Here is a 12,853-nt window from a genome sequence, read left to right as displayed (position 1 = left end):
GGAGCAGAGAAAAATGGTAGTTAGAGGGGAAGTAAGTTCAAGAGGGTTTTATGTTTGTTTGTGTGTGTGAAAATATCTTCTGATCACTATGAGTCATAATGAACTTGACGGCAATGGGTTTAGTTGTCTGTGGTTTGGGAATGATCGTGTAAAGGAGGAAATGCTGGGGCAGGAGAGAGAGGGAGGCCCACACTCATTCTGGAGAATGCTCACCCCAGCCAAAGGGCTGGAGCCCTAGAGGTTTGAAGTGGTGGTGGAGCACAGAGAAGTTCTCCTCATTGCTTAAATTTTCTTGCAAAATCCTTTACAGGTGGGAGAGGAGAGGAGACAGTATACAATAACTGCCTAGGGGAAGACCTGTGTCTGAAAGCAGGTACACTTGCAGGGTAGTGCTGGAAGTTACACTTGAGGTTATTGTTGTTGTCTTTGGGTGCCATGGACTCGATTCGACTATAGTTACCCCGTGTGACAGAGTAGAACTGTCCATTGGGTTTCGTAAGCTGTAATCTTTACAGGAGCAGATCACCAGGTGATTGTCCCAGGAAGCTACTGGGTGAGGAGTGGTTTCCAACCACCAACCTTTCAGTTAGCAACCAAGAGCTTAATCATTGCACCACCAGGACTCCTTACACTTGAAGTTGGTGGTCGTGAATTTCAAGCTAGACCAATCAGGGTGGTTTGTGTTTCTCTTCAGCCATGTGCAGAGGTATCCATGCAGCACAGAAAAGGTAGAAAATGTGATTTAACCAGGATCAATGTTTGAGCAAGAGAGTGTATGTGATGTAGTGAGTGTAATGATGAATCATGGCATTTAGGGTGGCTAAAGAAGAGACATGGGGCGCATTGGTGATTCAGTGGAAGAATTCTTGCCTTCCATGTGGGACCCTTGGGTTCAACTCCTGGCCAGTGTAGCTCATGTGCACCTACCACCCATCTGTTAGATCTATTACTATAATGCCGAACAGGTTTCAGTGGAGCTTCCAGACTAAGATGGACTAAGAAGAAAGGCCTGGTGATCTACTTCTGAAAATCAGCCAGTGCAAATCTGATGGATCACAAGAGTTCAATTCACAACTGATCATGGGGTTGACCCAAGACTAGGCAGCATATTGTTAGGTTGTGCATGGGGTTTCCATGAGTTGGGGGCCAACTTGATAGCAGCTAAAAAACAACAAAGTATGGGGTAGGATGTGAAGGCACTGGACTGAAGGTCCTGGTGAGAAGTTAAAGGGTTGTTGGAGTCAGAATTCTAGAGGCAATGAACTAGAAAAATAAAGGAGGAGCTTGTTACGAGAGTGATAGTGAAACTGAGAATATGGAAGAATAGCAGGTGTTGATCAAAGACACTAAGATAGAGACTATGACTATGGGCATGAGAAGCTGAGGCAGAGTAGAGGTCATGAGCATTGAAGGAAAAGAGGTCAAGGAACTGAAAACCAAGGTGCTGAATATTGAAATCATCAACTATTTTTGACATGGAGAAGCCAGAGCTAGAATCTTCCAGGAGTCAATAGGAGTAACCTGGAGGACAGCAGGGGAGGTAGGTAGTCTGAGGATGTGAAAAGGTATAGGTGGGGGCACTCATGACAGGGTCATCGGTACAAGCAAAGTGCCTTGGGATCCCAGAGGGGCACAAAGAAAGGGGACGAGTGACCCTGGTATCCATGGCCCTTTCCACCATGAGTGTGGGGATGGACCATTTGTGAATTTTCTGGACCACAGCAGGATTTTCTCACCCTCTCTCCACCCTTGGGTGGGCAGCACAGGCATGTGGATTAGCCAGGGCTATGGATGAGAGAGGGTATCTGGGAAAGCAGAGACTGGAGAGTGACCAGGTGTCCTTTCTCTCTCTCTGGCTATCTTTGTCACCTCTCCTGGACGCCAGACTGCAGGACTGGGATGGCGAAGGCTCCATTGTCTCATACCTGCAAGATGCTGCACAAAGTTCTTGGCAACAGGATGTCACGCAAGGCCCACACTCATTCCAGAGAACGGTCACCACCATCAAAGGGCTGGAGCCCAGTGAGTCTCAGGAGTATGAGAAGGTCCTGGTGTCTGCAACAGAGCACATGCGGATAGAGCAGCCTGAGGCTGAGAGCACACTGGCTGACACAGAACGGAGACGACAGGTCCACGGAGACTGGATGCAGGAGGCTGAAAGCACTTTCTCCCGTGTGGTAAAGGTGAGAACCTACAGGGAGCTACCTGTTGCTGCCTGCGCTGGCACCATAAGGGGCCTGAAGCACGAGGGCTGCCTCCTAATTCAAGCCCCAAGCCAAGCACATTTTCTTTCTTTAAATATTTGGTGATGACTTCACTTTCACTAGAAGTAAGAATACAAAGTCACCATCCACCTTTCTGCCTCCTTGATCCTTACTAATGGAAGGAAGAGGCTAACATTTATGGAGCAACTGTGTGTTCCAGAAACAACATATGTGGTCATTCATCCTCACAACCCAGCAGTTAGGTGATTGTTCCCATGTTGCTGCTGACAAACTCTGGTTCAGAATGGTTGTTACTTTTTCAAGGTCACAGTCCAGAAATGGACTTTGAATTAGGTCTGGCTGACTACCAAGCCTGTGATATTTGTTTTCTTTATCCATCATGTTTTAGAAAGGGCTCAGAACCAAGAGAACTGGATGTTAGGTTAACCCTAGTGCTCCCTAGCTGTGTGACATGGACTAGCCACTCTTGGCACCTTGGTTTCCTCACTGGTAATATGAGGGGTGATTAGATTATCACCAAAGTTCAGCTGGCTCTGGAATTCTGTGATTCTGTGGGTGACCTCTGGATGGGAGTCACCAGGGCAGTTGGATAGAATTTTCCTCACCACGGGCCCTCTCTCTTCTCCTCTCCTTCTCCTTCCTGGACCTCTTGTCTCTCAGGCCTTCCTCCCATCTTTCCATTCCTCTTTTTCTCCACCTTCCCTTTTACTTTGCCTTATTTGATCTATTTTCTTTAATCCTCACTGTCCATTCTCATTCCCTTGGCCCTTCTCTATTCCCATAGGCATCCATTTTAATGTGTTTAATATATATTTGTGTGTGTTTTGTTTGTTGTTTTTACTTTTTATAGTGGGAAATAACAAATAAATACATAAACAGAATAATATATCAATTTCCCATAAGCACCACTCATAGCCAATCTTGCTCCATCAACACAGCCTCAGTTCTCCCCTTCCCCACCATATTATTTCACAGCAAATCCTAGACATCTTACTCATGTGTATATTTTGGATTTATGTGCTTTTATAAAGTTTACATTGCTGTTTTATGCGTATTTTAATATGCACATAAATGACATGTTATACGTTTCATTTGGTTTTTCCTCTCAACACCATGTTCAGAGCAGTCCATGCTGCTCTATGCACTTCTAACTTCGCTGCTCTCCTCTCCTTTCTTTTTCACTCTCCCCTCTCTCCTACATGAGCCTTCAGTCTAGCCATGCATCTTTGAAGACCCCAGGAGTAGGTTTGCTCTAAAATGGCCCTGTGCTGCTGGCTGTGAAGAACTGCTAGGAATTAAATAGGGTTTTATTTAGAATGCCTCCCTGCCAAGTATGTGCACTCAGATAGGCCAGGCAGTGTGTCCATTTTTAACCCCAGCCCATCCCTCGAATTTTTTTCCATCAGCCCATTCCTTGGCACCTTATCCTTGTGCTGCTGCTCCAGTTATAGGCAGTCTAGTGCTTCCCAGAGCACAGGTGATCTTGCTTGGTCTACTTCCTGAATAGAAAGCAGCTAGGAAAATTCTTCCCACTGCCTTTCTGTAGGCAGCCCTTGCTGAAGGGAGAACTAGGGAGCAGAGGTAGAAAGCAGGACAGTCTGAGGAAACTGTAGAGGGAAACCTACATCATACAGCCAGCTGCCTCGTTTGTACATGAGGAAACTGAGGCCAAGGGCTTCCCCTCAAGGTTACACAGTGAACCAATGTCAAGGCCAGTAAAGTCTTGATCTCCCGGTTCCCAGTCCAACATTCTTGCTGCTGGAGTGAATGTGCAAGGCCACCACGCCCAGTCTTAAAATGGAGAACACCTCCCTGGCCTATGATTGGATTGTATGGCATGGATGCCACTGTTGTCCTCAATCATTTGACTGCAGTATGCTAGTGGATGATAGTGAGGTGTGCTTAAGGGGGTGGTTTGCAAAGCACCCATAAACTAACACACCTTCTGCTCACTTATCAACTATTTCATTATTTGACTTTTCACATTTACAACCACACTAAAAAATCTACTATGCAACTATTTTTTGTATTAACACCATACATCTGACAGTAACAAATGCCAAGGCAAGAATAATGCTGGTTAAGGTTATGTGTCAATGTTGCTGGACCATGATTCTCAGTGGTTTGGCAGTTATATAATGACATAACTTGGCAGTTATATAATGTAATTTGGCAGTTATGTAACAATGTAGTCATCCTCCATCTTGTGATCTGATGTGGTCATCATCCATTTTCACAGAATGTCAATTTTCACATAACAACCTAGTCTTTGGAACCTAACCATGTCAGTAAGTGAGGAGAGGGTGTTATTGTTGTTGTTAGGTGTACGTCAAGTCAGTTCTGACTCACAGTGGCACTGAAACACTGCCCAATATATTTCCACTGTATCACTGAAAACAGAGAGACAGAGATGCCATGTAATTTGTAGCTTGCGAGTGTTAAAGCGAAAATCATATTAAGCCAATAATGTAAATTGAAAACGGATTTGATATTTATTTAATATCAGGAACTCTGGTGGCATGGTGCCTAAGGCATTTAGGCTAACCAGAAGGCTGGTGGTTCAGGCAACACTTCTGACTAGAGAGTCATGGTGTTCCAAAGAGAAAAGAATTTCTAAAAATACTTATATCCCATCTTATTGACATTGCCATGGAAAAAGGCCAGGGAAGAGTGTTTACATAATAATGGTTTACCCTAAAATACATCTTCCAGTCTGATCCTGGAATTTCTGTTTCTGAAAACTGACTGCACATAGAGAATTCTTCAAAAGAGCCCAATGATAAGGTTAAAAAGAACCCTGGTGGTACAATGGTTAAGCACTGAGCTGCTAAATGAAAGGTTGGTGGTTGAAACCCCCCAGCCACTCCATGGGAAAAAGATGTGGTAGACTGCTTCCATAAAGATTTACAGCCTTAGAAACACTATGGGGCAGTTCTACTCTGTCCTATAAAGTCACTGAGTCAGAATCCATTGGACAGCAATGGGTGGGATAAGGCAAAACAGTTCCCACTTAAGTTGCTTACTAGGCTATTGTTGGACTTAAAGGTGACTTAAGAGAACAGTCTGCTCAAGGCTCAAGGTTCAAAAGATTACTTCAGGCCAATGGCCTCAGTGGGTCACCCCAACTTCATGGACCCCACAAACCTAGATTCTAGAATTAAAAACTTGTTTCTCAGACGTCAATCCTGGAAAGACTGTAGCTCAGCTGATTTCTCTGAGGATCGAGTAGAAATGTCTGAAGTTGGTCTCTTCTTAGCTAAGACAACACCAAATGCTCCCAGTGCCCAGCTCCTTTGTATTTTTTATGGGCTTTTGTTTTGCTAGGTGCTTTCTTGTTGACATGAGGCAGTACATGTAGTGGTGATAAGAGCTTGAAATCTGACTCTAAAACTTACTCTCTCACTTAAGCAAATTACTTAGCCTCTCTGTGCCCCTGTTTCTTTTATGTAAAATAGGAACATTACAGAATCTACCTGCTAGGATTATTATAAGGTTTAAATGAGTTATCTTGTGAGAAGATCACAGAACAATGCCTATGGAGTAGTATGCACTATAGTAAGTGTTTGATATTATTATTCATTTAAAAAAAAAAAAAAAAAGTTGCCATCGAGTCAACTTTGGCTCATAGCATGCCCAAGTTTGCAGAGTAGACCTGCTCCCTAAGGTCTGCATGGCTGTGACCTTTCTGAAACAGATCAACAGCTCTCAGATAGCAATTGAGCACTTAACCGTTTGTGCTACCCATTGACTTGTAGTGACCCTATAGGTCAGAAAAGAACTGCCCCATAGGGTTCCAAGGCTATAAATCTTTACCAAAACAGATTGCTATATCTTTCTCATGAAGAACAGCTGGTGGTTTTGAACCACAGACCTTTGGTGAGCACCCAAGTGCTTTAACCACTGAGCCACCCAAGGACTCAGTTATTCACAGTAGCGGTACTCATAAACTATGTGATTCTCACAGCAGTCTTGAAAAGCAGTAGGCAGAGCACTATAATCCCTTTTTTATGGATGAAGAAACCCAGGCACATAGAAGGTACCCAGGTTTCCAGAGAACCCACAGGAAGTTAGTGGTAGGTCAGTGTGCTGTGGCCCAGATCTTTGTTCTTTTTCCCATGCTGGGCTGCTAATCAAAGAGGGACAGCCTGATCCTGAAAGTAAAATTTCTTTCAGCCACAGCTGCTGCTGCTGCTGCATTTATGAATCAGCTCTGTGGAAACAAATTAATATGCATGGTTCCTGCTTAGTGGGTGTTGATGACCTGGCATGGCGAGAGCCTTTAAGGACAGGCCTTAAATGGACACACCAGTTACACGCCTAAGACCAGCATTGCCGTGCCCAGTAAAGGAAGAGACTGAGGGCCTTGGGGCTGATGGGAGGTTTCGCCTCCAGGACTTACCAACGGGCTTCCAGGTGGCCCCACCACCTGTGCTGCGTTCCTGCTGTGCTCATTTGACAGGGCCTGAGTAAATCACTCACTCTTGGGGCTATTTTTAAATGAAAACCTTAACCCTCCAGGGTATTAGCTGGTCCCATCCCTAGTCGTGGGGGTAAGCATCATGCTAATCACAGCAATATCAGCCCCAAAGAAATACACAAGTAGCCACATTCTTGGAACTTCCTCCCCTGCACCCCCATCCCTGGGTAAGGAGGTCTGGTGGTGAAGTGGTTAAGGCATTTACCTGCTAACCAAAAGGTCAGTGGTTTGAACCCACCAGCCGCTTTGCAGAAGAAAGACAGGGCAGTCTGCTTCTGTAAAGACTTATAGCCTTGGAAACCCAGTGGGGGTCGCTATGAGTCAGAATTGACTCACTGGCAGTAAGCTTGAGCTTGGATCCCTGGGTGAGAACATTTCCCTAGGAGCAATTCACTTACTTCCCGGCAGCACTGCCCTCTAGTTCGCCATAGAAATAGGCCTCAGCAGGCAGGCAAGAGAAGAGGGAAAGACCCTCCCCAGACAGTCTCTGGGCAGTGCAGGGAAGCGATAGTGACTTTGACATGCGCTCTCAGTGCAGAGGACAAACGCACCTGCCAGCTCCCTTCTTGCCCTGTTGGACAGCTGCAGCAGCTGGTTTTGGGAGCTGAAATTATAGAAGCCTAACGTCATCCAGGCGTGAGGGCAGAGCCTGAGGCTGCTCAGCAGGAGGGGCACTCAGATCGGGCTATTCTAGTTGTGCGGCCACTGGTCTCCTATCCCAGGAGAAAGAGAGAAAACCAGAGAGAGAGAGACAGAAAATATGGATGGGGTCACTGGGGAAATCAGGAGTCCAAGAGAATGAGAGGGCCTGCAGCAGCCGGGCCTCTGGCTCCACAGACCACCGGAGGGCCAGGCTGGTGAGGAGGAGGTGAGGATGTGGACTTTCATCATCCAGCTTCTGGTCACTCTCGTGCTCCTGGGCTTTTTCCTGGTCAGCTGTCAGAATGTGATGCACATAGTCAAGGGCTCCTTGTGCTTTGTGCTGAAGCACATCCACCAGGAGCTAGACAAGGAGCTGGGGGAGAGCGAGGGCCTGAGTGACGACGAGGAGACCATCTCCACCAGGGTGGTCCGGCGTCGGGTCTTCTTGAAGGTAAATGCCAGGCAGGCAGGACTGGGCTGGAGGCGGGAGCTGCTGGGGGCCACGGCCAGGGAATAGTGCTGTGCCAGGCATGGGGAAAGTGCCAGACTCCAAGTCAGGACACACGTTGTTAGAGAAGGAACAGAAAAGCCTCTGTGAATTGAGTTCTATACAGAGAGCCAGAGCTGTGTCCAACACCCACTCAGACCCCCCAGAAGCATGTAAGGGCAGAGAAAGCCAGCTCTGGGAGTTTGGAGGCTTGTCCTCATCCTGCAGCTTTGGGATTGCGGGCCAGTCACATGCATGGCAACCCTGTACGTGGAAGGGCTTTCTAAACTGTAAAGTGCTATAGAAACATAAATGCCTCACTTCCTCTCTCAGGGCTTCCTCAGAGATTATGTATGGTAGTCCCTGTTTTAACTACTCCCTAGGGTTGTGAGGATGGAGAGCACAAAGCTCTTGTAAGCTCTAGACTCCTTTCTGTCTTCAGGCCCCATTGGGGCACCTCTGACACTCAGTGAGCCATTGGTTTGGCTGCTGAGTTGGTTTCCTATAACGGCAGGGATTTATGGAACTGAGGCTACTGCTGCTGCTGCTGCTCCTGCTATTTTACTTCCTCTCCCTCGTATGCCCAGACTACCACTTACCAACCTCGGGTTTCTCCCCTTCTCTAATTCCAGGGGAATGAGCTTCAGAATATTCCAGGGGAGCAGGTGACAGAGGAACAATTCACGGATGAACAGGGCAACATTGTCACCAAGAAGGTGGGTGCAAAGAGTCCCCCCTGAGCTGAGAGAGGCAGGTGGGATGGAAGCTGGTACGTGGGTGGAACTCACAGCTTCTCTCTCCTGCCCCCCACTGAGGGGTATAAGCATGGCTGTTGCTGCCTCTTTTACCACTCAGTAGGAGCTCTGGTAGCATAGTGGCTAAAGCACTTGACTGCTAACCAGAAGGCTGGCGGTTCAAACCCACCAGCCACTCCTTGGAAGGAAGGTTGGGCAATCCTACTTCCGTAGTGATACTGCCTCGGAAACCCAAGGAGGGGCCGCTATGAGGCGGGGGTCGACTCGACAGCACATTACAACAACAACAACAGGCATGGTTCAGGTGCTAGGAGCTTCTGGTCTTCTGTGGTCCAGACATGATGTTCCTCATAGCCTCTTTGCCTGAGTCAGCCTGGATAGTTGCTGCTACTCTGTTCCTGAGGGAACTGTCTTCATGGAACAGCCCAAACCTACTGATGCCTAGCCCAGAAAATAGTGTTAAGAGCAGTATGATCATCCCTGGCCTACCATGGGCCTCCTAAAATAAAAAGGTTGTGGAAATTCATGTAATTAATAATAGATATTAATTCAGTAGACATGATTTTGCCCACTGAGTGCCAGGCACTGTGCAAAAAAGAAGGAGCAAAGGGAGGACCTTGTGTGTGTGTGTGTGTGTGTGTGTGTGTGAGCGTGTCCACTGGGATACAGCTCACGCTATATTGTAGCCAGACCCCCTATGTGCCCATCCTTTATCCTGCACAGTGAGCTTCTTGCAAGCAAGGACCATGGCATGTTTTATCTTTTCATCTCCCCCTCCTAGGATGTGGTAGGTACATGCAGAGTAAATGGTACCTTGAATACTGGGATGAATAAGTGAGGGAATGAATAGATTCAATCACATTGCTATTGATGACAGAAATGCTCTCTGCCCTGAGGAGCTTATAGTCCTATGGGGAAGACACGCAGCATAAGCTTTTATTCATACCACAGAGCAGAATGAAGTAAGTGCATTTGCCTGGATATAGAAGTTACACATGTTCAAACATTGATCTTTAAGCCTGCTAAGACCCCTCTTCCAATTCTAGCCCCTCTGAGGTTGTCTTCATGGAACAGCCCAACCCGGTCGTCATATCTTCTTTTTCCATAAAGTGATGGGGAGCAAACAGGGTCCCTTAGGACAAAGGCTGCATCTCCCTTGAATCTCTTGTCCTGGGACTTGCTCTTTTTGAGTTCTTGATTGTTTGACCACCCTTTTCTTTCCCTTTTCCAGATTGTTCGCAAAGTTGTTCGGCAGATAGACTCGTCTGGTGCCGATGACACCCAGGTGCATGAAGAGGTGATTGTTGAGGGAGCCCCGGAGGATACTAGTGAGCTGGAAGCTGATATTGATTTCTTTATGAAACATGCCAAGGTACTGCAGTGCCAGCCTTCCAGCGGCTCTTGTTCTTCTGAGCAGCCTGGAACCGTAACCTGCTGCCTCACCTCTGCTCCAGCTCACTCCAGATTTCCATCTGCACTGTGTGCTTTCCTCCCACCTCCTTTTGGCTCTCCCTGGAGCCTCCCTTCTCCACTGCCTCCATATGATCCTCTTTTCATTCTTTTGCCTGTTTCTGCCTGTCTCTTTGTGATCTGTCCTGCTGTCTGTCTCCGCTGCTATCTCCAGGTGGAGCTGAGAGGGAGTAGCCTACAGCCGGACCTGATAGAGGGCAGGAAGGGGGCTCAGATAGTGAAGCGGGCCAGCCTGAAAAGGGGGAAACAGTGATCTCCAAGCCTGTCTCCCTGGAATAGCCTCTTTGGAGGTAACACCATCTTTCTCAGTTTCTTCTGCATGGCCTGGTGCTCTGGTGGAGAGGCTGCTCCCGGGACGGCTGCACACATCCTCCCCTCCATCCTCTTCTCCTGGGGAACTCACTCCTCTCAGTCCCCTTGCACCCCACCCACCACATGCCTCCCTGCTGCCTGCATGATATGGAATGAAAAAGAAACCCCTACAGCTAGGGCAAGGGAGGGAGGGAGGGACTCTCAAGGCATAGATTCTAGTTGGCCAACCTACTTACACCATCTCTGAACCTCAATATCGTCATCAAGCAAACAGCAATATCTGCTTGATCTCTTTCTCAGAAAGTGTTTGGAAAAAATACAGATTTGGAAAAAAAAAAAAAGATGTTTTGATGAGTGGGGAGAACAAAACCCCACTGTAAATCTAAGTAATAATATTATCTTGGAAACCAAGCAATGGGCTCTAGCAGTGGAGAGGACAAGGTGCTGGAGCAGGCCTGTATGGTGGTAGCAGCATAGGTCCCCAGGAAGAGCACCAATGACTTCCCATATCAACCATGTTTCCTGATGTCTTTTGAAGCTGAATCCTGCTGAAGTCTTGATGAACCCAAGACTTAGATTCTCTTTGGTGCCCCTTCAAACATGTCTCTCTTTTGCTTTCTAGGAAAGGGCTAAGTTGAACAGGCCCAAGGAGTCTGGGCCATTCTCCCTGCAGTCAGGAGGGTTGGGGGTTGGGTGGTGGTCAGACAGCATGGTATGTGTGCGCCTATGTGGGTTTACATGGCTGCGGAGGAGGATGTGCTATGCTGTGCTGTGAGGGGACACTGTGAAGATGCTGCCCGAAGGGACAGTCCTCCGTGCCCTGTGCAGTGCCGGGGTATTCAGCGGCCAGCTCTGGTCTCCGTCCTCCCTGATGGATCCTGTACTGAGCTGCCCCGAGGCCCTTCATTGTGCCCAGCTCGGGGCAGCTCAGTACAGGCTGCATCGGGGTGGGAGTCCACAGGAAATGAGGAAGCACTGAGGCCCCAGCACAGCCGGGCTGTTACCCTTTAATCCCCCAGGGCTGGGTTCTGGGGCCAAACCCACGCAAAAATCAGGCCCCTGCCTCCTGAGCCACGAAGTGCTGACTCCGTGCTTCCGGTCGTCATATCTTCTCTGCACTTGGGCAGAAAAGAGGACTGGAGGATCCAGTTTAGGATAAAATTAGACCTGACTCCTCAGCAGCTTAAGGAGGTCACCACGTTAACCCTGGCACTGCCAGGCTGTTGGCTCAGAAGGTTGTAATGAGTTGCAGTCTGGCCCTGGTAATAATGCAGAGGCGCAAAGAATTTGAAAAAGCAGAGAGTGAAAGAAAACGACACTCCTTCTGCTTCATTTTTCTTACGGTAGTGGCAGCATTGGCTCTAAAGTTTAGCTTCTGTTTGGCTCAGATTCTGCTGATATTCTTGAACAGGAGAGAGGTAGCCCAGAAGCTGAGCTGGAGGGGCAAGGGGAAACTTAGAATTATTATGACTATTTTAATTTACTATAGATGATTTTCAAAATGACCAAACTCCCCCCCCACACACACACACACACAGGTGGTGCAGGGACCAGACCACACAAGCATAGGGCCCTTTGCCAATAGGAGGCTATGGAGGGGCTGTGTGTGGTGGACAGTAGTGAGGGAGTGAGCATGGAGGCAGGGTCCCTGCCTATGTCCTTAAGGGTCCAGGGGGTGGCACAAAATCCTCTACCCTTCCAACAAGAACAAAGACTGGGGAGTAGTTAATAAAGGACCTGAAGTCTCTCTGATCCTCAATAGCCACTCCCACCACCCACTCCCAAACAGGTATTTGTTTCAGAAAGAATGAAATTGGGGCTCCCTATTTCCAAATTAAAAAAAAAAAAAAAAAGGTTTCCAGGGAGTTGACTCCGACTCACCATGCTCCACATGTGTCTGAGTCAAACGATGTTCCCCAGGGTTTGCAATGGCTGATTTGGACTCAAATCACCAGCCCTTTGGCTATCAGCTGAGTGCTTTAACATGGGTTACCTTTAACAAGTCATTTAACTGCCCTCGCTTCAGTCTTCTCAAGGGCAGATGACAATAGTTCCTTCTGAATGTGTGTTCCATCAAACCCACTGCTATCAAGTCTATTTCTACTCATAGCCTTTAGAACAGAGTAAAACTGCCTCATAGGGTTTCCAAGGCTGTAAATCTTTATGGAAGCAGACTGCCTCATCTTTCTGTCAAGGAGTGGTGGTGGTTTCGAACCACCAACCATTTAGTTAGCAGCCAAATGCTTTAACCACTTTGCCATCAGAGCTCCTTGAATGTGTGTTAACTCTTTAATAATAATTTAGGGGGGAAAAAATTTAAATATAGTAATAGTAACTGTGAGAGCTGTTGTAAAGAGTAAATAAGAGTGTATATATTCTGGCATTCAATCAATTGCAGATCTGATTTGTAATGTGACCCAGGGCAAGTCAACTGATGCCTCTAAGCCTCACGTTCCTTATTTATACAATAGCAATAATGCTGATG

At 47.3% G+C, this 12,853-nt stretch overlaps 1 protein-coding gene across 1 annotated transcript in view; it reads left to right on the top strand.

Annotated features, from left to right (window-relative positions):
* The window catches only part of ANK1 (ankyrin 1), a 348,995-nt gene extending 338,686 nt beyond the window's left edge, over positions 1–10,309 (top strand). The window contains exons 40-43 of the mRNA XM_042783661.1: positions 1,886–2,183; positions 8,464–8,547; positions 9,818–9,883; positions 10,211–10,309. Coding sequence (XP_042639595.1) covers positions 1,886–2,183; positions 8,464–8,547; positions 9,818–9,883; positions 10,211–10,309 — 547 coding nt within the window. The remainder of the gene's footprint in view (positions 1–1,885; positions 2,184–8,463; positions 8,548–9,817; positions 9,884–10,210) is intronic.
* The last annotated feature ends 2,544 nt before the right edge of the window (positions 10,310–12,853 follow it).

This window comes from Orycteropus afer, unplaced genomic scaffold, assembly GCF_000298275.1.
Source record: "Orycteropus afer afer isolate SDZICR_OR568_19922 unplaced genomic scaffold, OryAfe1.0 scaffold00024, whole genome shotgun sequence".
Lineage (NCBI taxonomy): Eukaryota > Metazoa > Chordata > Mammalia > Tubulidentata > Orycteropodidae > Orycteropus > Orycteropus afer.
This window is presented reverse-complemented; position numbering and strand designations above follow the sequence as displayed.